At 42.4% G+C, this 24,744-nt stretch overlaps 1 protein-coding gene across 2 annotated transcripts in view; it reads left to right on the forward strand.

Annotated features, from left to right (window-relative positions):
* trrap (transformation/transcription domain-associated protein) overlaps positions 1–24,265 on the forward strand; it is a 77,555-nt gene extending 53,290 nt beyond the window's left edge. For both annotated transcript variants that reach the window (XM_075458088.1, XM_075458089.1), the window contains 11 exons: positions 2,226–2,427; positions 3,647–3,808; positions 8,593–8,683; positions 8,833–9,038; positions 10,798–11,059; positions 14,663–14,888; positions 15,252–15,469; positions 16,787–16,971; positions 17,311–17,514; positions 21,712–21,906; positions 23,099–24,265. In XM_075458088.1, coding sequence (XP_075314203.1) covers positions 2,226–2,427; positions 3,647–3,808; positions 8,593–8,683; positions 8,833–9,038; positions 10,798–11,059; positions 14,663–14,888; positions 15,252–15,469; positions 16,787–16,971; positions 17,311–17,514; positions 21,712–21,906; positions 23,099–23,383 — 2,236 coding nt within the window. In that variant the 3' untranslated portion in view covers positions 23,384–24,265. The remainder of the gene's footprint in view (positions 1–2,225; positions 2,428–3,646; positions 3,809–8,592; positions 8,684–8,832; positions 9,039–10,797; positions 11,060–14,662; positions 14,889–15,251; positions 15,470–16,786; positions 16,972–17,310; positions 17,515–21,711; positions 21,907–23,098) is intronic.
* Positions 24,266–24,744: the final 479 nt, after the last annotated feature.

A 24,744-nucleotide genomic window follows, 5' to 3' on the forward strand; every position in this document is an offset into this window, starting at 1 on the left:
TGGAGGACCATTTACCATCTGCAGCGCGGTAAAACTTCTCTATTCTGTCTCTGACAGGCCTGTCTCCTTGTTTTGACTGGAGGAAATGCATCTTGGGATGCCTCTTATATTTTCTTTATTAATTAGATGCTGAAAGGTGTATGAAAATGATTCCAACTGTGTGCCAGCCAGTAGTTAGAAAGCTGCTCGGCGTTGTGAAAGTAGCTGATGATTCAGAATTGGAACCTCTGTCAGCGTAAGCGGTGCAGTCAAAACATGGTTCCGCTGCCAAATTTCACCTGTCTGTTTCTTTGCCAGCTAAGTTTGTTTTTAAAATCAAGTGAATATGTGTGTGACTTCTGGGTCACAATCCAAGATAAAAACCTTGAAGCCAATCCTCCAACATATTTCTCTTAGCTTTCGAGTATTTAATTTTTTTAAATTATTTTTTTTAAATCTTTCTAATGAAGAAAACATATAAACAGAAGAGAAAAAATAGAAAAACATTTGGTCACCGAGGTATAATACTAAGTAATCTGTTGATGAAGATGCAGTTCATATTTCACTTGTTTTCCATGTGACAATATAAAACACATTCCATTATGCCCGTTGATTATCAATCAGCAAAATTAAGCAACATGTCATATTCTCTCCCTACTTTTCTCCTCCATAACTAGATTTATCTAGTTTGTCTTTGCTGGAGGGTTGGCCTGCAGTCAGTTTTGTGTTACAGGCTTCCGATAGGCTGCCCACATAGTCTTTAGGAGATAATTGTCACGTTATCTCCCGCCAATAAAGCTGAGGCAACTCCAAAAATAAAGAAAATTATCTGCCCGTTGCGTTTCCTCCAGTGTATACCGTGTTTCTTCTCACAGCTCTGTGTAATGTTTGGGCTGATAAGATATCTGACCAGTTTCTGCCTGCACAAATATTTCCAAAGACGTGAGCTGGTGGAGGCGGTTTGGCTTGTGCGGAGTTCAGTTTCAGCTCTTCTTCTTTTGGGGAAAAAAGAAAAAAAAGAAGTTTCCTGTTGTTTTCTAGTTTTCATGAATATCAATAAGAATTTGAACTCAGCCAGTATCTTATTTAATCAATTGTTCAATGGCTAGTCATACAGATTTCTACTCTCAAAGACAGATTTTGATGGTATGTCTAACAGTGATGTTTCCAAATCTTTCCTCTATATTACAACAGAATACCAATGATTTTAATTGAGCTGCTTTGTATTAATCTGGTAGGGGTGGCAGTGACCTACCCCCTTTCTCTTTGGCTATTTGCTCTCTTTTGTGTTGGACTCTGGGCTTTTTATCCCCTTATATCAATCTCAAAATCCATTTATCTCATTTATTAAACTGTTTTAGAGTTACTTCAATAGGGATGGATTGGAAATAGTTATGCCTATCCAGTAATAATGTGGGTGTACCTGTCAACGTCCTGCTTTGTGTTTTGACATAAAGAGCCAACGTTTGTATCGTATATCTTAGAAATGTCTCAAGGTATTTGAATTCAGCTTTCTTCAGTTAATCTTTCTGATTGGATCAATTATGATTTAAAATGAGTGTCTTTTGAAAAAGTAATTTGTATCCAGAGTAAGTTTAAAATGTTTTTAGAGATCACTTCTGTCTCTCATACTGATTTCAACTGTTGTAATGTGTAGCAACATTTTCAGAAGAATAGAGCTTTTATGCTTGGTTTCTTTTCTGTCGCTCTGTATTAAACGGACCGATCTGGGCAATATGATAGTTTGGTTCATCTGATGTAACTTTCTCACAAAATCAGATCCCGGCAGCACGAACTCGCAAAGCTTTAATCATATTTCTAAGATGAAAGATATTAAAGTACATTTGATGTTTATTGATGTGCAGTGCTTTATTTGATCAATTTTTCCTGCTTTATTTGTCTGTATGTCAGCAAAATAATTCAAAAACACTCGCAAAACTTGCTTGAGATGTGACGCTCGGATATCATTGGCAGAGAATACTGCACTTTGAGTGTTCTCCTTTTTCAGGAGATATAATCATCATAATCTGTTCCTTGCAGATGCTTCTTCCATGCTTTTTCTCTCCAGTGTTCCTCCTTATTTTATTGTATTTTGTTTGCCTTTCATTCAAAACTTATTTCCTCTCCTGTCCCTTGCTTACCTCCCTTAGCTTGCATTTGTTATAACATTGTGTTACCGATAGTCTCTCTCTCTCTTTCTCTCTCTCCCTCGGAACACTCCTCACCTCTTCTCCCTCCTTTCCTAGGTCAGAGGAGGCCAACAAGGCCTTTTCGGCAGCGGTGCAGATGCATGACGTCCTTGTGAAGGCGTGGGCCATGTGGGGAGACTACCTGGAAAACATCTTTGTCAAAGACCGGCAGCTCCACTTGGGAGTCTCTGCCATTACCTGCTACCTCCATGCATGTCGCCACCAGAATGAGAGCAAGTCCCGCAAGTACCTGGCAAAGGTGATGAGGGAACTGGGAAGGAGGGATGTTTTGTGTGGTCGGCGAAAAGTGAAGACTCAAATTCTGAGGAGCTGATAATGGAAGCCTAAACGCTGGTGTTTGCATATTTTTGTCCTTTTTTTTCTCTTTCCTCGCTCTGAAACCAGCAGCCCTCCTGCAACTAACCCAACAGCCTCAATCAGGCCTTTTTGCAGAGAGGGTCACTTATTCAATGCTCTTGTTTCGTGAACTCTGGTAACCTATACATTATTGATGCTGGTGAGATTCTGCCACAGTTGGAAGCAGAGACTTGTAATTGGATCAATTATTGTCTAGCAATTGACGGGGCAGATGAGTTCCCATAATAGATCGATGGTGAAGTGAAAGCCATCCTCTGGCACTGGGGTTAACAGACTAATGGCCTCCCCCGACGCTACAAACTCAAGCACCCCCAACATGTTTCTGCCTTCTAACGGTGTTCTCTAGTGTTTATGCCTTCCATAGCTGTCAGTAAGCCCTGTATGGGAGGTAAATAGATGGAATCCTCACTAACAAGCTCACAACTCCCTTGAGCACACGCATGAAACCAGAACCCTCTTGGTCGGACTTAATAACTAAGCACATTCTTGCCACGCTCAGTTTTAGCTTCATGCTTCAACCGACCACTGTCTGCTCCAAAGGCTGTTTACTAGTTTCCCATTCATATTGGATGTTTTTCTGGCGATCCCACACCCAAGTGTTGTGGTGCCAGACTGGGGGGCAGTACTAAGCCCTGATGGATGAAAGGAGATGACCAGTCATTATCAGTAATTATACCCAATCTGTGCTCAGGTTTGCTTACTAAAGAGCACTTTGGGAGGAAAATGGGGTTAATGTCTTCATTGCAATTTAAATGCGCACAGAGGCACGCCGGGGGAGTAGAGATCACCTCCACATTGGCTCAGCTTTGATCATAATGGTTTCCAAGATGCACTCATAAAGCTGCTCTCCAGCCCCTGTCCTGCTGTTAACAGAGGCAAAGAGGCCGCAGGAGTCTGATTAATAGTTGAGACCTTAACCCTTTCCACTTGGTTTCTTACTGTAGTTAGTTTATTTTGAGATACATGGAATATTTTTAATGTGATCGCTTTGCCAGAGGGAAAAAAAAAAAGTGATCCTTTAAAGCTGTGTTCTTGTTTGCCCTCCCACTTGTCTGAATTGTCACATTTACATTTATTTTATTTTGTTTTTGCACCTTTAGGTCTTGTGGCTGCTCAGCTTTGATGATAAGAACACACTGGCAGATGCCGTTGACAAATACTGTATCGGAGTACCGCCCATCCAGTGGTTGGCATGGATACCCCAGCTCCTAACATGCTTGGTTGGGTCAGAGGGCAAACCCCTGCTCAACCTTATCAGCCAGGTGAGATATTTTTGCAAACGTCTGTCAAAGAATGTAGTCAAACAGTTTCTACATCTTCAGTTTCGTGCCTGGATGTCTGTTGCACTCATTAATCATTCCTTGGCTTTCTTCATCTGTTTGGGGCGGCGCATCTGGCAGGTGTGTTAGCACTAGTCCTCATGCGCATCTTTCTAATCAAGATAAATGAACTGCACTCACCCCAAAGAGGTCTCTCCCCTGATTTTTCTAGTTACCAAATTAAGCATTCAGATTTGTTCAGTGTCCCTTTTTTTGTTTGTTTGTTCTGTTACAGCAATTTATAGGCTTTCACAAGTCTCTGGTGAATTGGTTTTTAAATTATTTGTTCAGAAAATGATTATAAAGTTAATATTGTACGCATCCGCACTGCGGGAACAGAGCTGGTAATTAAATCGAGGCCTAATTTGCTTTGCTTAATGGAGTATTATTTCCGCACAATTTGAAGAGGGTGATCTTCAAAGAGTAGTGCGCTCTAACAAACAGCCGTCCTCTCAGCAGAGCGGGAATATTCATAAAGGATATTAGAAGAGAGTATTAAGGAGGATCTGTAGAACAAAGTGAAAAGACGAGTAGAGTGTGCGTAGGAAAGATGTAGTGAGTCCTTTCAGAGGGTGATTTGATGCATATTAACTGTTAACTGTCAGAACAGCTGTCGGAACATATCGTGTATATATTGTGTGGTTTGTAATTTTAGTAAAACCCCGCTTGTGTTTTGCCGTCTTTTATTCACATGTACTTTTTGCACGTACATGAATTGGAAGTTGGCTGATACGGGTTTTAAAGGAGCGGGGCATCCAGTGGCCGTTCTGTTTGCGTCCGATAAAACAAAACGGCTTTTCGATGATAACAAATGAGGCTAAACTTAGATTTCTGCTATGGTCTCTGCTTGCGGAAGATGCGATAATCAGCCCTCTATTACAGTAAACATAAAATCTAAACAAACAGCCACTCAAAGACTAAACTTTGTAATGCAAATGTTATAAATGTAGCTTTTCATGCACTTAATAGCCTCTGTGCTGGTTTCCAAGAGGAAGAACAAACATTGGTAGGCTCACACAAACGGAGCACTTTTCCACAGCAGCCACACTGACGAGGCTCCCAGCACTGCAGTGTGCCTGCATTTACTTCTTGTTTAACAGCCTCATGAAACAATCAGCAAAACAATAGCTTGAAGTAATAGGTCGATGCAGATTATCTCAAAATGGCATTTAAGCAGCTTGATTGCGATCTAATTTACTAATGTATCACTGATTCAAATGGATGTTGGGTGTCTGGCAGATTTTCCCTTCTATGGATCCTGTCTTTGGTCTGCCTCCTCACCCTGTAACAAGTGAAGGGTAAAAGGTTGACACCTTTTTCATCATTGCCTATTTTATGTAAAGAATAAAATGCATTCTAATGCATTCTACATTCTTTATCTCTGCTGCTTGCCTGAATAATTTAGAGTTTCTCTGCGGCGGGGTGTTTAAAAAAACTTCTGTTGAAATATTGATGAAGGTGAGGAGAGGAGCGCCTGGGGGCAGACGGGAAGATGAATCGGAAGTTAACTGAGAATCTCGGCATCTCTTCCCGCATGCACTCCCCCCGCGTTGCCTCCACCTTGTCTACCATGCGTTCTCTCCCCCCCCGTTGCCTCCACCTTGTCTACCATGCGTTCTCTCCCCCCCCGGCCCACCTCAGCTTCCTCCAAAATAAGACATTTCTGATCTACCCCTTAATGTGATGATCACAGGTTCCTCCTCTTCCTCTCTGCCTTCCTTCCTCTTTCATCATTAATGCAGCGGTTAGCTGCCGCTCTGAACTCCTCCTTCTCCCTACTCCTGCGTTCTCCTCTCGTCTTACGGTTTGAAACTTTTATACAGTGGAATTTACTATGCTCGCAAGTGTGTAAGACTTCCAAAAGATATGCTTCTCCGTTTCTGATATTTGTTAAAGTTTAGATACTTTAACCATGGGTCAGAATCCCTCTTAGGATGTCAGAGAAATGTGGATCAAGCCAAAGAAAGCTGAGAAGTTCCAAAATTCAGTTCAGCCTTCGGCTAAACTCTTAAAAAGACTTCTTCTCAGATGCCACCCATCCGTGATCCACCTCTAATCATGTTTAGTTTATTTTTTTTCTTGTTGAGGTGTAGTAAAGTCCCTTTCCTGCCCTGCAGGTATATAAAAGGGTACAGTAAGGATCAAGTAGCCATGTAATTGAAGCTTATAAAATTCTGCCCCGAGACCTTAGAGAACCCTATACTTCGGTATTTGACCAAAATTCATTTGGATTATTTCAAGAAAAAAATGTGCCCTCCTTTTTTCTTTCTTTTCTTTCTTTTCTTTTCTTTTCTTTTTTTTACATAGTAATTATTTGTCTACTTTAATCGTTTTTTAATGACATTACACGTCAGCGGTAAAGAGTACGAGTAAGGAGTAAAAGTTGTTTAAATCTATTCAGATGTGAATGACTTTTACATTTCTAGCCCAATATGGCATCATTTTAACGACGGACGAGCAACAAATTGCCAATACAAATATCATAGTAACAAAGATTTACAAAAAAAAAAAAAAAACTCTGGTTGGGAATGGTTTTGATGTGATGTTTCTAGTAGAGGCTCTGTAATGAATCCTTTTTGAGGACAGTTTTCCAGAAAATCTTTCAGGTTTTAAAGGGCTTTTTGAAATCTTAAGTCAAAATTGGTTTATTATTTATTTATTTATTTTTTTAAAGTTTAAAGTTTTTGCTAATGGCAGAGTTCTATTCCCGTTGTTGTACACACGATGATGTGGAAAATATATTAGCTTAGAGTTCAACTTTTTATGAAAATGAAATGAAATTAATTGTTCTTGTTAATTTCTTTTAATTTTTCATTTGATTTATACCAAAGGGAAATTGTAGCTCAAATTTTTTTTTCTAAGAAATCCTTAGCTGCTGGCAGGGAGGACCTCCTGCAACAGTATGGGCTTAAACGTACTCAAAGTACTGGAGAAATCAAAGAACGTGATCCTTACCACGCCGCCTGCTTTGTCCTGATGAGAGTTAGCTCGCTTGAAGCAGGTAGATGGTGGCATCCTCAACACCAACCCCGGGACCATAAGCAAACTGTAGTGGGTCCTGAAAGGTTTTCACTTGCTTATTTAGGTGAGTCTCTCCAGAACATTTATAACATGAGATGTTAGAACAAATGGTCTGTAGTCACTGGGGCAACTCATCACAACACATGTCAAAAAGTGTCAAAAAGACGAGGAAAATCCACTAATTTCCACCTTTTCCACCGAACATTTTTTGTACCAGTACAGCTCTACACGGTACGACTCTACCCTGATTGGGAGCTTTTCCATCGCGGGTTGAAGGTGGGACCCGTTAAGATTTTTAGCACCAGCTAGTACCTGCTTCAGAGGTGGGTCTAGTCGGTACTAGCCGAAACTAAAACGCCACGTGATCAGTGCTGTCCACTGATTGGTCAGGTGAAATTACGTCATACACACCACGAAGCTCGGTGAGCTTTAAATAATCACCCGCCATGTATGAAAACACACCTGCGAGAGCAACAGAGAGTAAACAGAACTACGAATATGGAAGACCAGAGAAGGAAAGCCAACCCATGGACAGTGAGCGAAATGCAGGTATTGCCAAAGTTTCCTTTCTTTTTCAAGTCCATTTCGTCTCGCCTCTTCTTCTCTTCGCCTGAAACCGACGTCACGTTAGTGGTGAACGGGCCGACTCCGCCCACTTCCAGGTCACGGTTTGGGTGGAAAAGGAAATGGTACTGGTGCCGTGTCATGTCGTGTAGTGTCGCGCTATATCGAACTGAGTAGAGTAGGGCTAGGTTGGCGGTGAAAAAGGGGCATAATGCAGCACAGCTTCCAAACCAGTGACGAAAAGTGCCTCAGAAATCACTTTGGTGGAAAAAAAAAAGAATTGCGCAGTATAATTCACAACAATAAATAGAAAACACACACACACACACACACACACACACACACACACACAAAACTAGTGAACTGTCTGCAAGTTGCCGCGCCTTCTGGAAGATGTCCTGGATGTATGAATATTTTGATTCCTTTATAGTGTCGCCCTCCTATCTATTCCAGTCTCATTTCATCACAGATGTGGAATTTGAATTCATGGAGCGAATATCTGGATTTTCCATCAAAACTTTTGCTTTACATGCCTGTAACTTTAAAGGACTTCAAGGTCAAATTGTGCTCTCTGGTCTTTTTGAGTTAGACAGCTTTTTGTTCTCTTGAATCAAGAGACTTTTCGTGAGTTGCTTGAAGTATCTCGTTTATAGTCCTTGCTTTCATTGCGTTACTGAACTACATCACTGTGAAACATGTTTGCCTAACACCTCCATAGTGGTTTGTTTTTTTCTTTTTAACGTTGAAGACTTTTTTACGCAAACCCACAAAATATAATGATGACCTTTAAAGGCGAATACTGTTTTCAAACTTGAAACTTCTTCTGCTCCTACTTTACCCTCCAAATCTCCCAGTGTTTTCAGTTACTAAAGTCTTGGAGACAGTTACTTTTGTAATTCATCCATGACATGTTTTTAACTTCCCCAACTCCCCTGACTCGAAGCTTCAAACGTTCTCTCTGTTCGCTGAGGTCTTCGGCTGTATCGGTGTGATCTCTCTCACTTTGACACAGATATGCGTACAGTATCTCCCCGCGCCTCCTTCCATCTGCATCGCTTCACCCCTGTCTGCCTTCTCTCTCTTCTTTGGAATACTGACAGAGTGTCTTTGAAATCTAATCTGTGACCCTCTTTTATCTCTAGGTGGGACGAGTGTACCCTCAGGCTGTCTACTTCCCAATCCGCACCCTTTACCTGACTCTCAAGATTGAGCAGAGGGAGCGCTACAAAAGTGGTAAGGAAACATGTCTGGCTAGGGCATCTTGCCACCTAACTTTTTCAAAAGTTCATGCATCTTTTCCCACTGCAAGTCGGTGCTTCTCTGCTCTTCTGAATTATTCGTACACCCTTCTGTTCAATTTATATTTCCACTGTGCCCGTCAGATGCATCTGGTCAGCAGCAACCCAGTTCAGTGGGGGCCCAGCCTCACTCTGGGGCCTCCGATCCAGGGCCCATCCGGGCCACTGCCCCAATGTGGCGTTGCAGCCGGATCATGCACATGCAGCGGGAGCTGCACCCGACTCTGCTCTCCTCCCTGGAAGGCATCGTTGACCAGATGGTGTGGTTCCGAGAGAACTGGCATGAGGAGGTGAGAGGAACAAAGGTTTTGGTTTTATGAATGGCTGAATGTGTCACTTTGTTTGTGTGTGTGTGTGTGTGTGTGTGTGTGTGTGTGTGTGTGTGTGTGTGTGTGTGTGTGTGTGTGTGTGTGTGTGTGTGTGTGTGTGTGCAGGGCATCAAATGGTGAGAATGTTTTTGAGTAAAAGCAAGTTGAAATGAACAGCTTGTGAATATCTGTGACATGACTTGGTTAAACAGATAGTGGCAGGTTCTTTGTGTGGAATATAGTCATGGGCAGGAGTGATTGACAGACTACAATATTACTGTAAGACGGCATTAGGGCTGCAGCAAACGGTTATCTAGGTAATTGGTTATGCTATTGATTGTGGTATTATTGATGATGGTACTAAAGAACAAGCAACTGAATTCCAAATAAAGTCTGTTATTTACAGTTTTATGTTTCCGTTATCAGACACCGCAGTGAAAGAGAACGAGAGACTGAAATAACACTGATTAAAACTGCACCTCAGCCAGCAGTCTCTGTCTTTTTCTAATGCAACGTTTTGCTATGTTTGTGTTTTGATTTTGTTTCTGCCGTCATTTGAAATGACTGAGAATATTAGTTCACATTAACAGCTCATAAGCTGGCGCTGCTCTGATGTTCAGAGTGAGATGAGGAAACGACAGTGGAATGCTTGGCCGAGTGGGCCATTTCTGGAGCCCAGAACAAGTAAACTTTAAAATGCCATTAAGCGTTACTTTGTTCCACTCTGTGGACTGGATGTTTAAACTGGGTGCCTTCTGCTGAGAAGGCATGTATCATTGCTACTGTGGTGAGCTAATCCGGCTTTAAAATGGACAGGCTGTACAGTGTTTTCACTTCTCTATTCCAAATGTTTGAAATGTTTCCAAACGTATAACATTCTTCATCTTTTTTATCTGATTTTGCTCCTCGTTGTTTGCTCCAGTTTCCTCCATTGCGGCATCATATCCTGGCTGTTAGAGGCTTAATGGAGCACTCGAGTATCTTGTGTGACCGTTATAAGTTGTCCATGTGAAACACTGCGACCACCAAGTAGTTATCAAGGATTGTTTTGTAATAATTATTCATTATTCGAGGAATCATTTGAGCTTTAGATGACATTCGCGAAAGGATTGGCAGTAAATAGTAAATTCCTTTTTTTTTTTTTTTTTTTTTTTAAATCTGATTGTCAGTCTCCTGCCAGCTTTTAATCACTAAGCCCATTGTGCATTTGTCAGTCCAGAGAAATTTGGTGAAACAAAAATTTTGAAGTTGCTGTAACCCTGCTTGGCAGCACCCAAACTCTGGCTGCGTGGTTCAGGAGAGATCTTCTAGGAGGAGAAAAGACTGAGACAAATGATGGATGGGTGCGGTGAGCATGTAGGATTGGACGGGGGATTTAGGGCCGGAAGTTTGTTGATGTGTGTGTGCATCTGTGTGATTAGCTGTGATGATTTGGGGGCACTTGGCAGCAGCTGCAGGCTCTATGCTTCATTCCACTGGGTAAGGTATGAAGGGGAAAGGTACACGAGGGTGTCAATTCCTTTCTTCTCTCTTCCTTTGGTCTGGATGACCTCACTTTGTGGCATTTCTGTTTCTTAAATGTTTATTTATCTGGCGGGTGGGGGATATATTTAATGGATAAATACTCATTTGTTGTATTATAATGTCCTGATTCAGATTAAACAAAAACATTAGGACATATCCAAAAAAAGTTTTATTTCAGTATTTCTCTATTTGAACTTCTTCACCTTATCCCCTGCAGGTTTTAAGGCAGCTCCAGCAGGGTCTGGCTAAATGCTACTCTGTGGCCTTTGAGAAGAGCGGTGCGGTGTCTGATGCCAAGATCACACCACACACACTAAACTTTGTCAAGAAACTGGTTAGCACCTTTGGTGTGGGCTTGGAGAATGTCTCCAATGTTTCCACCATGTTCTCCAGTGCCGCCTCTGAGTCGCTAGCCCGCCGGGCCCAGGCCACAGCCCAGGACCCCGTTTTCCAAAAGATGAAGGGACAGTTCACAACAGGTTGGTTTGCTTTTGAAATGTACTCAAATCTGATGTTGTATACATAAGGAATACAGGACAGGAGCCTGTTCTTCTCTCTCTTGTCTCCACTGAGAAGCATGCGTTCTTAGGCAACCGAAAACACTGTTTTGCCAGTTTGTGACAAGGTTTGACAAATGCCCAGGTAACAGAACCCCCATCACCTCAAAGCATCTCTCCTTGAAACCCCTCAAAATGGATGTAGAGAACATCATCAGTATTTGAGCCATGAACGCAACTCTACTGTTGTTTACACTTAATATAGTTAATGGCTTGGAAAGGCTGCTTGCTCTGAAACATCCTCCAGCTTTATTTGATCCTAGACCTCCATTATCACACTAGAAATGGCACACTGATATCAAATATTATTCCATAATTTGGTGATCCATCGAGAGTGTTAATGTTAAACAATGTTCAAAGGCTATTTTTAAATTCCCAACACACAAATCAAATACGTATGCTCCAATCGGTCCGTTGAGGTTTTCTTTAGTAAATTCACATTTAAGATTGAAAGTGGACACGTTTTCTATAGTGGGTGTCAGTTCTCTGATAGAGCCCCGATTTGAATCAACACTCTTCAAAGGACCGTTGCTGTGATATTTATGAGCGTATTTGTTTAAGAGGAGTGAGACCTCCAGTTATTTCGGCTTGTATGTTGAGTTTCATGTACAGGCTGTTGAATCTAACAGGGCAGGTGCAGTTTCAGTCCAGCCAAGGCCCCCTGTGAGATCTTTTTTTTTTTTCTTTCCTCAAAACAATCATCCCCCTGTTTTTGGAGGCCATGTGTTTTTCTACATTGCATAAGGCAGTTGAAACGCGGATCATTGGGCCCTGTTTACACGGGGACGGTCTACAGCTCCCCAAAGTTCCAAATTTAAAAAAAAACAAACAAAAAAACATTTTTGCTCATTTGTTTTCACTTTTTCTAACTGACTGCTGAAATAGAATAATTTTTAACCATGTGGGCCGAACATTTTGTTTTGGTTGCATCTCCTACGTCCTTCCTTTATCTCCACCGTTCATTCCTAGTCAGTCTCTATTATGCTCCTTTCACTCGTACTGAGAGTGCCCGGTGGGCCTAAAGCTGTTGGCCCTGAGTAAGAGCAAAGACGTGTGATGGGCTGCTTGATTAAAATCAGAAAATAAGGGTGAGCAATCAACAAATTAGCATAGAAAATTACTAAAAGGAGCATAACGATAAAATATAAAACAAGAATGAGAGACCGGGTTTAAAGAGCGGTGTGGTGGCTTTCGTATCCAAAAGCTACACTACACATAAACTGAGTAAACAAGTGTGCTTTGCTGATGAATCCTATCGGATGTTGCAATGCCAGCTGTGCTCACGTAGCCAGGCGTCAACGGGGCTTCTGCCTCACAGGGTGCCTGCCGACCATCACTGCACAGCTGTCCCCATGGCGGTGCAGGAGCAGGGCCGACAGAGACCCAAACCACACAAGCCTTCCCGGGCGGAACAAACAGGGTTTACAGAGCTGCAGAGCAGCCAAGCTCCCATTCCCCGCACCGCGTTAGTGGCTCACTCGCTTTCACAGGGTTTGTGGGCTGGAAAATATGGGTTTATGTGTGCACATATAACATTTGGCAGCAGGGAGGCATTCAAATCCAATTACAGAGAATGCTATTTGCATGAGTTACTGTTTTAGCAGTAGTGCAAATAAGGGTTCCAGACATTTGTAAGAATTTAAGTTTTATGGAAAAAATTGACAAATTTCCTGGCTTTTTTTTTTTTTTTTTTTAAATTATGTGCCCGATGAATAGTCATTTGACGCACTCAAATTACATTTAAGATAATTAATATAATTCTAACCTTCGCTCCTTCAGTTTGTGGTCAGACGGAAGCTTTAAATGTGAACTTTCACTGCCATGAAACTCACAATGCCCCTCCATGCTGCTGTGGTGACCTCTGGGACTCACCTTCAGACTTCAGCTCACCAATCAGCCATAATAAAGTTGAATCAACTCTACACACACACACACACACACACACACACATACTTACTTTCCCACACTGAGTCAAGAGTATGGCAGGACATAAGGGAATGATGGTTCTATATACAGAGGCGGCCCACCTCCTAAGACTGGTTCCATAATTTGGTGCAGCAGTGCAGATCTTCTGCTGTCTGTCATGCAGGCCAGATAGGGCAGAACACCAGCCCTGTTTTTTTTCCCCCACACAGGTCAGGGAGCAGCCCGGCTATTTTCCACACTGCACTCTTTCTATCATCATCCTAGTCCCCCTGAGCCGGGGTCAAAGATGAGTTCACGGAGACTGAAAATAGCTCTCTTGTGCTTTTATCTGCCGTTTTCTTTTTGGCACACATTTACCAAGCAGAACGAGCTACCACAAGTTATGTTTTTACAAGATCTATATTAATAGTTCTATTGTAGTTTAATTATTCACTGTTATAAATGCCTTGATTGCTCATGTTCGCACACGTTACTTTAGACATTCATAAATTTCTTTTTCTTTTTTTTTTTAAAGTAGAATGTTCTTATAATCTTGGTATGACATTATATTTCCCCTTAGCTTTGAGAGAGTGCAGCATTTTCTTGTGTTTTCTATTTGTGAGCATTATATACTTTTAACGGTTGTCCAGCTGCAATTTCACAGGACCGTTTCAATTTTACCTTCGCTATCGAGGCAGGTGAATTGCAGAAGGACGGGTGGCGAAATAGGGCCACTCCGAAAAGAACATTGGCTGTTTTAAAGGGCTTATTTAAAGTATTAGGAGGTCTCACTCTGGCAGAGATTGCAGATGTTTGAAATGGCAAGGCCTTGCAGCTTCGTGGATTCATTATAAAAGGCTGCACTACAGAGTTTACTGAAATAGGAGAGGCAGGTGTGTGTGTGTGTGTGTGTGTGTGTGTGTTCATTTTACAGAAATGTCCAGGGGACTTTGCTCTAAAATGGAAAACCTGCTTGGCTCACTTTCCTTTATTCCGTTGTTATTGCTACAGCTCATCACAATATGTTATGTGCAATATGAGTTGTAACGTGAAACAGGAATTTAATACTCTTAAGACTCTCACTTTTATTGCTCTAATTTAATCAGCTTCGGCCTCCACTGGCAGTTTAAGTTGATGGAAATGCTTGTGCTTCCAGCCTGTCGTGACTTACTTATCTTTTGAGCTCCCTTTAGCAAGGCATTACATCTCACAGCTGGAGTGGATTGGTCACCAATGCAGCGCAATATTTGTATTGGACATTTTAGACATTTAAACGTATGTTCCCCTCCGTCTTAACTGTGAAAAGTGTTTTAGTCCATAGTAGTGAATAGAAAACAGTTAAATGAGTACTCAGATCTTGGTCTAATTGATTTTATTGTTTAGAATGGACTGTGCAAAGTGCTTTTTAGTTACATTTGATTTAGCTTTGAGTATCTTCTCTGGTGTGGCTGATGCTGGTATTTGTTTTATTCTGTATAGTATTTTACATTTACTTAGAAACAAGTATGTCTGTGTGTGTGGAAGGTAAAATGTTTCACAAGCATGCCTTGGAGCTGCCTGCCACAGTGTTTAATTGTTTGGGTTTTTTTGTTTCTCTTTTTTTTTCTCCTCCACATAAAGACTTTGACTTCAGTGTGCCAGGCTCCATGAAGCTCCACAATCTGATCTCGAAGCTGAAGAAGTGGATCAAGATCCTGGAGGCGAAGACCAAACAGCTGCCCAAGTTCTTCCTTATTGAGGAGAAATGCCGCTTCCTCAGCAATTTCTCTGCACAAACCGCTGAAGTGGAGATCCCCGGGGAATTCCTGATGCCCAAACCTACACACTACTACATCAAGATTGCCAGGTAAAGGGCTCTCCTACACAAAAACACCTCACTTGTAAGGTCCAATTGTGGAATTTATGCCATTTGTTATTTGTAATTTTTTTTTTTTAAATTGCTGATGAAAGTTATACAAATTGCCTGCATGTACAAAGTGAGACAGAAACAGTTGAACTCCTGCAATCTATAGATTCTGTATAAATTCTAAACCTAATAAACTGGAGTTGTATGAAATACTTATCGTATTCTTATCGTATAGTCGGCGTCTTACCTGAAAGCAACAGCGGTCAGAGAGCTTTCCTGAGGGATTTCCTAAAGGGAAATAAAAAAAGAAATGCCCCTTTAAGAGCATTACTTTACTTCTGTCTGTTGTGCACCCTTCTCCAGGTTCATGCCCAGAGTGGAAATTGTGCAGAAACACAACACTGCGGCACGCCGTCTTTATATCCGCGGCCACAACGGCAAGATCTACCCCTACCTGGTGATGAACGATGCCTGTCTGACTGAGTCGCGTCGAGAGGAGAGGGTCCTGCAGCTTCTCCGCCTCCTCAACCCTTGTCTGGAAAAGAGAAAGGAAACCACCAAGAGGCACCTCTTCTTCACTGGTAAGACTAGGATGGAATATCTTTTCATCATTTCCTCCTCTTTTATCCCCATATTTTTACCTTCTTTGACCCTGCTGAGTATCCCAGTTGTAGGCTTAGATCTGCACTGGAAAAAGATAAAAGTGATCTTGAAATTAGCTTAAAAACCTCTTCAAATGTAAAAAAAAAAAAGCTTGTTTCATATGAAATCCGACTCCAAACAATTTGTTTTCAAGACTTTTTCATTTAATGAGATATTCCAGATGTATTGTCTTCAAACAAGTCTCTATATCTGGCGGAAATAGTACTTGTTAGGCAGTTGTGTCTTATTTTAAAGGATAACTGCGGTATTTTCAACATTAAGCCTCTTTTCTGAGTCGTCTGCAATGTTTTAGAACCCCCCTCACCGCTTTTTTGATGTGTACTGCTGTCTCCGGTATTTGCCTAATTTTGATTCATCTCAACCTGCTTCAGAATGGCAAGTTATGTGCATGTCCAAAAAGGTCCGTAAAAGCACCATAAACGTCCGTTTTCAAAATCATCAACTCACCGGAGTGGTTACTGGTGTGCACTGGTAATCCATATCAAATTTCGTTGCGAAAAGTTGCTTCTGTCGGGTTTTATTTGACATTTTGTAAATCCCATTGAGTTCTATTGAAGACTGGATGTTCATTGATATTACTCCGTCACCGAAACCATCAAGTGGTGTGGAGTATAGCAAGTCGGATTCAACTGCTGAGCGGAAGTTTATCCACGGCTGTGAGGTGGCTAAGAAAATAGTTGGAGCATGAACGAGCTGCCAAATAAAACCCGACAGAAGCAACTTTTCGCAACGAAATTTGATATGGATTACCAGTGCACACCAGTAACCACTCCGGTGAGTTGATGATTTTGAAAACGGACGTTTATGGTGCTTTTACGGACCTTTTTGGACATGCAGATGACTTGCCATTCTGAAGCAGGTTGAGATGAATCAAAATTAGGCAAATACCGGAGACAGCAGTAAACATCAAAAAAGCGGTGACTCAGAAAAGAGGCTTAATGTTGAAAATACCGCAGTTATCCATTAAGTGTAATGAGATATTTTGACTAAAAATGAGACAAATATACTTGGTAAGACTTTGATTTTTTCCAGTGTGTTGTTTACTTTGTGGTCAAACATAGTTTATTTGCCAGCAAGTGCAGGTAAATATTTCCGCTTTCCTTATCACTGACGTCGTTGGTCTCACTATGCTCTCTCTCTCTCTCTTTTTATTCTCTTGGGCTCCACTCGATTCCATCCTCCTCTGTCCTTGTCTCTTTCTGACTTTTTCCCTTGTCCTCCCTCTATGTCTCCAGTTCCCCGAGTGGTGGCAGTGTCACCCCAGATGCGGCTCGTGGAGGACAACCCTTCGTCTCTGTCACTGGTGGAAATCTACAAACAGCGCTGTGCCAAGAAGGGCATCGAGCATGACAACCCCATCTCTCGATATTATGATCGTCTGGCTACCGTGCAGGCTCGGGGCACACAGGCCAGCCACCAGGTATGGGAACAATGATCAAGCAGATCTGCAATCTGTGCATACTTACAGCTGCTCTAAACCAGTTGCATTTGATTTAAAAACCCAGCCGCATTCCCTCATCGCGCCATCAACTTCCTGTAAATGTTTTCAAAAACTACACGAGAACATTGACGTCATGGGATGCACTGCGTGACCTGGCTCTGAGTAGTTCTTCTATCCACTCCTAGCATTGACATTTTAGCACTCTGTTACGTGTTAGTAAGTCACAGAGACTTAAGGAAACATATGCATGTTTATAAAAAAAAAAAAGAAGCTGGACCCTCCGCTTAACCTCTTCTCCCTCCTCTGGTCTCCTCCCAGGTCCTGAGAGACATCCTGAAAGAGGTGCAGGGCAACATGGTTCCTCGCAGCATGCTGAAGGAGTGGGCCCTCCACACGTTCCCCAATGCCACAGATTACTGGACCTTCCGGAAGATGTTCACCATCCAGCTGGCCCTCATTGGTCTGGCTGAGTTCATGCTTCACCTCAACAGGCTCAACCCAGAGATGTTGCAAATAGCACAGGTAGGAAACACAACACGCACACAAGCAGATTCTCTGTATGTTGGACTTCCTGTCAAGGGCAAGAAGGATCCATTTGACAGGAGCTAATTTAATAGATATGCACACTCAAAAGATGCATTAAGAGATCACCATTACTCTCTTCATATCGGCCTGTATGAATTACAATTCTCCCCCATGACATTCACGCTGAGCCTATCAGTCAGTCAGCCGCTGTCAATGCTAAGGCTGTTTTGACAGAATGTTATATTCTGTCCCTCTGCTCAGTTATCAAAGACGTTTCAATTTGAAGAGCCTGTGTTTGTGTGTTTGCACATCGCCCTCTCAGTCGACACACATCTGTCTGCTCCTCGGGCTCTGAGCACAGCTTTCTCAAAGTCATTATTAAAGATGATTCTGTCGGTTGCCACCCCTCCCCTCTGATCCTAATCGGCCTTTGCTGACAGGCGTTCCTGTGGGCAGCTAAGCGCTGGTATTAAGCCCCCTCTCTGCCTGTTCCACTCCACAGATCCCATTAGACACAGGAGGATTACGGTGTGGAGAGTCTACGCACATAGAAACAAACACTCACACTCACACACACACACACACTCACACACACACACACACACACACACATATAAAGAGAGTGCAAGGACAGGACATCACAGCCGAAACGGTGTGCTTGACCCTGTCTAGCAGAGACCTTATGTTCCTTCGGGCTAGCCGTACAGCGCTCAGTGATGCTGTGAGACGTCCACAAAAAGTCACTGTGGTGTTCATCTGGCCTTAATTCAGTTAAAAAGCCCAATTTAACAGCACAACACGCAGTGCAAAGCAGAAGGTCTTCAGGGCATCGACTGTCAGGGCATTTCCACTGATGTTTAATGCAAACTGGAGGGTTTGTGTTTAATGAATTTACTCATGTGCAGCTTTTATTGCTCTAAAGCAACTGTGCCGATCACAGCGACACATCGACAGCCCAATAAATGAAAATAGGCCTCTCTTGTCAATTATGTTGTTGTCTGGGTGGTGCAAAGTGGAACAACATGAACAAACAACATCTGAAATATGCAGCCAGAGGCAGATTGTGTGGGTTTTTATTGAATTTGTGCAATGATTATAGGAATAATGTTTAGGGGAGGCCTTTCTATCCAACACTTCTAAGTACACAGCAGGAAACCGAGTTGTAACAGAAAGTCAATCGTGTCACAAGCGGGTCTTTGACCCTCTTGGCCATTATGGAATCCTTTAGTTACCTTTAACAACTCACATGATGGCTGGGTGGCTCAGTGACCCACATGTGATTTTATTGACTCGGGTTACTAACGATCCCACAAGAGGTTAAATGCCTGTGGCTTCCCACCAGTCAGAGCCAAAGAAGCCTTTTGGATGAAAGGTGAAACGACTTAAAGAAGCTAAAGGCAGTCCAGAAATCTTCCTTTAGCTGTCGGATACAGTTTGCAGAATATAATGCACAATGACACTGTGCTCTGGTACTGCGTCAAAACAGAAGCTGGGGAATATATATATATTTTCTCAACATATGCTTGTTTTCCCTCCGATGGCAGATGGATGTTTTTTTTTGTTTTTTTTTAAATTGTAGTTTGGATCACAGTTACTCCAAGAATCAGTTATACCGCTATGTAGATCAATTAACTACCTCCATTTGTGATTCAGGCATCAGTTTTACGCTAGGCTGCATAGATCTTATAGGAATGGGAAATAAAATAATAAACTGTTCAAATATAGAGCAGCGTGCATTCATTTCTTAGTTACATGGGCTCATGCTGTTGAAATACAAAAGTGGATGAAGGGATGAAGTAGAACGCATCCTGTTCTTGCTTACTTTATTTCAGTCCAAAGTATGTTTGAGCTCATCATTGCTCCACCAAGAAAATGGGATCCACACAGTTATTCTATTCTGTCCTTAGAAGACATCGGGCCTCATGCAACATCCGTTCGTACGCACAGATTTGTTCTTAAGTCGTGCGTACGAGTGTTTTAAGAGAATTTGCGCATTTGCCAATTTTTTTCAGATTTTACGTTTTCTTTCTTATACGAACAGAATTTACGAGTGATCCAGACCTGTTCTAAGAGTTTCGTAAAATAGTCCGCTGTTATTTCGAATCAAGTTTGCTTGACTAATGGATTGTATATTTAATTATTTTGAAGCAAACATAAATAAATATATACATAACGTATATAATGTACATAACAAGGTCAATGGGAAGCGTAACCAGCGGCTGACTTGCTACTTTTGGATGCCTTAGCGCGTCAGGCTCTTGGAAGAGAGCGTGTAGATGTCCTTGCGGAGACAGACGAATGGCTGACATCACGATTTAGATCGCCAAGGACTGTGCGGCTGTCACAACTCCAGAGAGAAACACGCCGATCAAACCCAATTCCACCCAGCAATAGACTGCACACGTATACGCATCAAAGCACCCGTGCTGTTGTGGAGCGCAGCATTGGTGAGCTGAAGGACAGGTGGGTGTGTCTCAATACAGCGGGGGGCAAACAGCTCTATAGCCCAGAAACATCTGGCATGCTGTGCTTTGCACAATATTCCCTTCTACCTGAACCAGCCCGGGCAGACCAGAAGGTGTGGTGCCAGAAGTCCCCCTCATGGACCGCCCCATCAAAGTGCCATCATGATGAGGCAACAACTGATTGCACAGCTTTAGTTGCAGTCATCGAGCGCATTTTTAATCCATTTTCATATCAAACCATTTCTTCTTTATTTCGGTGACATTACGAACTACGAACTACACCCACCTGATGACCCCAATGACAAGTTGGTCAGCACTGCTCACTGATCTATATTATAGGGAGTATAGGGAATTGGATGTTCGACAGATATTCACAATAAGGAAATATGGTGTCTTTTTTTTTCAAACCAATATCAAACCAACTTCACCACGGTCTTAAGCGGCAGCTGCAGCAGACACATTTCCGGAAAGGTACTGGCTTGATTAAATTCATTCTGGACTCTATCCGACCACATGGAGCTGTAGAAGAGGTATAAAAATAGCGTTTTGTAGCGGCGATACTCGATGCCCTCATCACTTCCAGGCTAACGACTTTTGGCTAAAAACGGTCAAATCGAAATTCTCAAAAAACATCCGAATGACATGATTTTGATGTCAACTCTCAACGTATGTACTCCCAACATCCCGTAAATTGATCTAAAGTGCATTTTACGCCGGATTATCCCTTTAAATACGCACAGGTGGGATTCATCATTTATGCAGGTCGTTTACACACTTTTTCCGAAGTTAAGAGCGCTTGTTGAATCTGATGTGGCGTGTTCGTACGAGACCTTCGTACGAAAAAAGTGAGAGAAATTTAGAATAAAAATACGAAAATGTTCTTGCATGAGGCCCTTTGTGTCATGTCCTTAAAGATGAGGGAACAAAAAATATATATATTCTAACATTCAATGTAAAAACGGCTCAGTGTCTGTTTTCTCACACAAGGCATCTTTCATTCACACCGGCCTCCAAATAAAGTAATCACTGGCCTCTAGTGTGTCGATTTAGCATTCTGAGTGCCGTCTCCTCAGCCCACTTTCTGCAGGCTTATCTGAGTCTCCTGGGGCTGCCGGTGTCTCAGCCCACTGCCTCGAGGCCCTCTGCAGGGGCCTGGAGGAGCAAATGACAGTAGGTGAGGGAGAGGGGAGTTAAGGAGAAAGAGGGAGGAGGCGAGCACAGGCTGGAATGAAATGCTCTGCTATAAAGCTGTCACAGCTACTCACTTTTTTATATAAGGGAGCTTATCTTTCCTGGAATGGCTGCTTGTATAGTGGCCCTCTCGCACACAAATGCAAGCTTAAAAGACGAAAACCTAGCTGTCAACAGCTATAGTCAACAGGGAGCAACAGGAGGATGGGGAGTGGGAGTGAATTGAGGATTATTGATGCTCCGCTGAAGACAGTTTGACATTTTACTGCGTCTGGGTCACAGAGATCAATAATGGCGGCCATTTTGTTGGCGCAAGCTTACTGAAGACGAGTTGTTTTCTCGGGCTAATTTTGTTCAAACACTGCAGAGAGGAATCTATTCAGTTCATCTTTTTATGGGGGGTGTCCTTCAAAGCCATGCGTCATGTATGCGCTCTTCTTTTTTCAGTGTAAGATGTACTTCCCCGGTTTAAAAGAGGGCGAACGGTCACCTTAAACTTACCTTTTGTTCTATTCTTCTTTTTTTTTTTTTCTCACAGGACACAGGCAAGCTCAACGTCTCTTACTTCCGCTTCGACATCAACGACGCCACAGGCGACCTGGACGCCAATCGCCCCGTTCCGTTCCGCCTGACGCCAAACATCTCTGAGTTCCTGACCACCATCGGTGTGTCCGGCCCCCTAACGGCCTCCATGATTGCAGTGGCACGATGCTTCGCACAGCCGAACTTTAAGGTCATTCATGTACCATAGCAATGGGAACGATGTGTTTTACAAATGAATAAAATGAGAGGCTTTTTTTTTTAATATATATATAATTATCGGGAAAATATTTCCCTGCGTTTATGAAATTTGCTTCCCCTTATTTTTAATTTCCAATTATACGCTCAAGTTAGAATCCGGCTTATGTAAAAAGATGGTAAGAAATCACCACCACAGGACTGTGTGTAAAGAGTCACTTTTGGGGACAAACCCTCAGAGGATTATCACTCGGTTATAGTTCTCGCCTCTCTTCTCTGTATTGTATAAGAAGCACAGCTGTTTGAATACTTGACAAAGCTTTGGTCAGAAAATAGTTTGTCGTTAAAGTTAAATGTTGTAATTTACATTTAAATTTAAAATGCGCCTTCTCAACACGACCCAAATGACTAACGTGGGACGAGGCGCAAAACTGTTAAAGTTCTTGGGAAGTATTTTTGAAGAACTCTCAAAGTCTCAGTCATAAGGACACTGCGGTCTGTTACCAACTTTAATCTACCCCTGAGCTCGCCAGATATTGCTTGGCACCTAAACTTAGATAAAACCCAGAGGAGGAGCCCCGAAGCACAACAAGAAACAATGCAGTGAGAAAAGGAGCAGTCAGACGGTTGTATAATATGTGTTGGGCAGTAATGACAGCCGTGTGGTGTCTATGAATAAGTCTGGCTCCTACTCGGCCTGACAGATGTGGAGGATGCACAAGTGCTTGAGATGCAGATAAACAAAAGCACAGTGATGTGTGCTCGTTAAGGCTCGGTTCCAGAGGGCTGTGCCTCTGGGTTGAAGAAAAACAATGTTACGAGGGTTAACAGGATAGAATAACAAGCGTAAGAACCTGCCACTCAGATAAAAATGAAGCTGTACACCAGATAAACAATCTAGTGTTTCCTGACTCCATATGAAGGCAGGAGGTAAGGGGAGAGCACAGAGCGCATGTTGTTTGCTGGTGATTGCCAGAGTTGTGGCCTGGATGGTTATGCATTTCATTTCCATATCACCATAATGAGCTGCTAACAGCAGAGAGATCTTCACGAGGATGTTTGATGAGCCTCTGAGCTACTATGGTGAATTTAGGCAGTTGGTCAAAAGGAAAATGGCTGCGTGGCTGTCTAAGAGCAACAACACTTTGTTCTGTGAGTTTGAACACTTTTAATTCTGTCTCTCACAGGTGGATGGCATCCTAAAGGCAGTCCTTCGCGATGAGATTATAGCATGGCACAAGAAGACTCAGGAGGACACGTCCATTCCCCTGTCCCCGGCCGGACAGCCCGAGAACATGGACTCCCAGCAGTTGGTCTCACTGGTCCAAAAGGCTGTTACAGCCATCATGACCCGCCTCCATAACCTGGCTCAGTTTGAGGGAGGGGAGAGTAAGGTCAACACCCTGGTGGCTGCAGCAAACAGCCTGGACAATCTGTGTCGCATGGATCCTGCCTGGCACCCCTGGCTCTGAGAGCAGAAGGGGGGGGGGCGGCAGCGGCAGAGATGACACACATCGGACTTCATGGAGTAGGGCAAACGTGGGTTTTATTACACATCTGACCAACACTGACGAGGGTTCTGAGTTGTGCGCACGCTGCTCGTCACTGTATCTGAAGCCCGATGGACTGAGGGTTTATTTCTTGGTTGAAACACACTGAATAGGAAAAAAAATGAAAATGAACTGAACTGAAAAAAAGTGGAATCAAGTGGAAACGAAAGCCCCGATTGTCACATTGTTTGTTTCAACAGAGCTCGCCATTATGCTTCATACCTCTGTTGTTGTTTTTTTCTTTCTTTTTTTTTTTTTTTTTAAATGTAAACTATTTTTTTTCCAGTTTGTATTTATTTTTCTAACAAAAAAATGGGAAACCTGCACGTGTACGGCCTCGTGCACAGATTTGAGCCAGTCACACAAACTTGTGGGAGTTTATTTAAGAGCTTATTCCACTCAAATTCATTTTTTCAGAAAGTCTTATAAAATGAGTATTTTTACTGTATTTTTAACTGTAGCTTCCTCTGTCCCTGGTAGATGAGGAATATTGATGTGATTAACAAAGGATGCTCTGTTTTTTTTTGTTTTGTTTTTTTTTTAATCCTCTGCTTGAACATTTCTAAGATGTTTCTGTTCCAAAAGCCATGTTACTTCACATTTGTTTGGTCTTCTTTATGCCAACTGACCCGGTGATAAGCTAAAATAGCGGTAATTCAAAAAAATGTCATTCCCCAGCTGGCTGTGTTTTCATGTTCCTTCCCATTTTGTAAAGGTATTTCTGCCTTTTCCAACAGAAGTATTGTCTCTTGCTTTGTAAATAAGCATTTTGTTGTAATAAAATGCTCTTTTTTTTTAAAATTATTTAGAAGCATCGTTTGGGCTTTTCTCCGTCTAATCTGCTGTAGTCTTTCTTTTCATTCCAAAGAAACTAATGCATCTCACACAAAGAAGCTTCAACTCTGCTCTCAATAACCATCAAGCTAAACTCACAGTTAGTTTTATTCCCGGGTAGTTGTTTTTCAGCTGTTGTAAAACAGCGGTAATCCCCAATCTGCAGCTCGCATCCACTGCATCACTGTCACAGCCGTAATCACCCTGAGCAACACACTCTGGGATATTATTGCGGTAATAACTCATGCTGTGAAATGACTCCAAATGAACTGGACCCTGATGCTGAAAAGTCTATTGCCATCGTCTTCATGGTTGGTAGTTAGGAGACATTAAGGGGGGAGGCATCTCAGAGCGGCGGTCTTGAATCGGAGTGTCTGTCTGGCGCAGATACAGTAACCTTGTGGTCATTCTCTCTCCCTGGTAAGAACGTCCTCCAGCGGTGTGTGTGT

Source organism: Odontesthes bonariensis, chromosome 23 (genome assembly GCF_027942865.1).
Source record: "Odontesthes bonariensis isolate fOdoBon6 chromosome 23, fOdoBon6.hap1, whole genome shotgun sequence".
In the NCBI taxonomy this organism is placed as follows: domain Eukaryota; kingdom Metazoa; phylum Chordata; class Actinopteri; order Atheriniformes; family Atherinopsidae; genus Odontesthes; species Odontesthes bonariensis.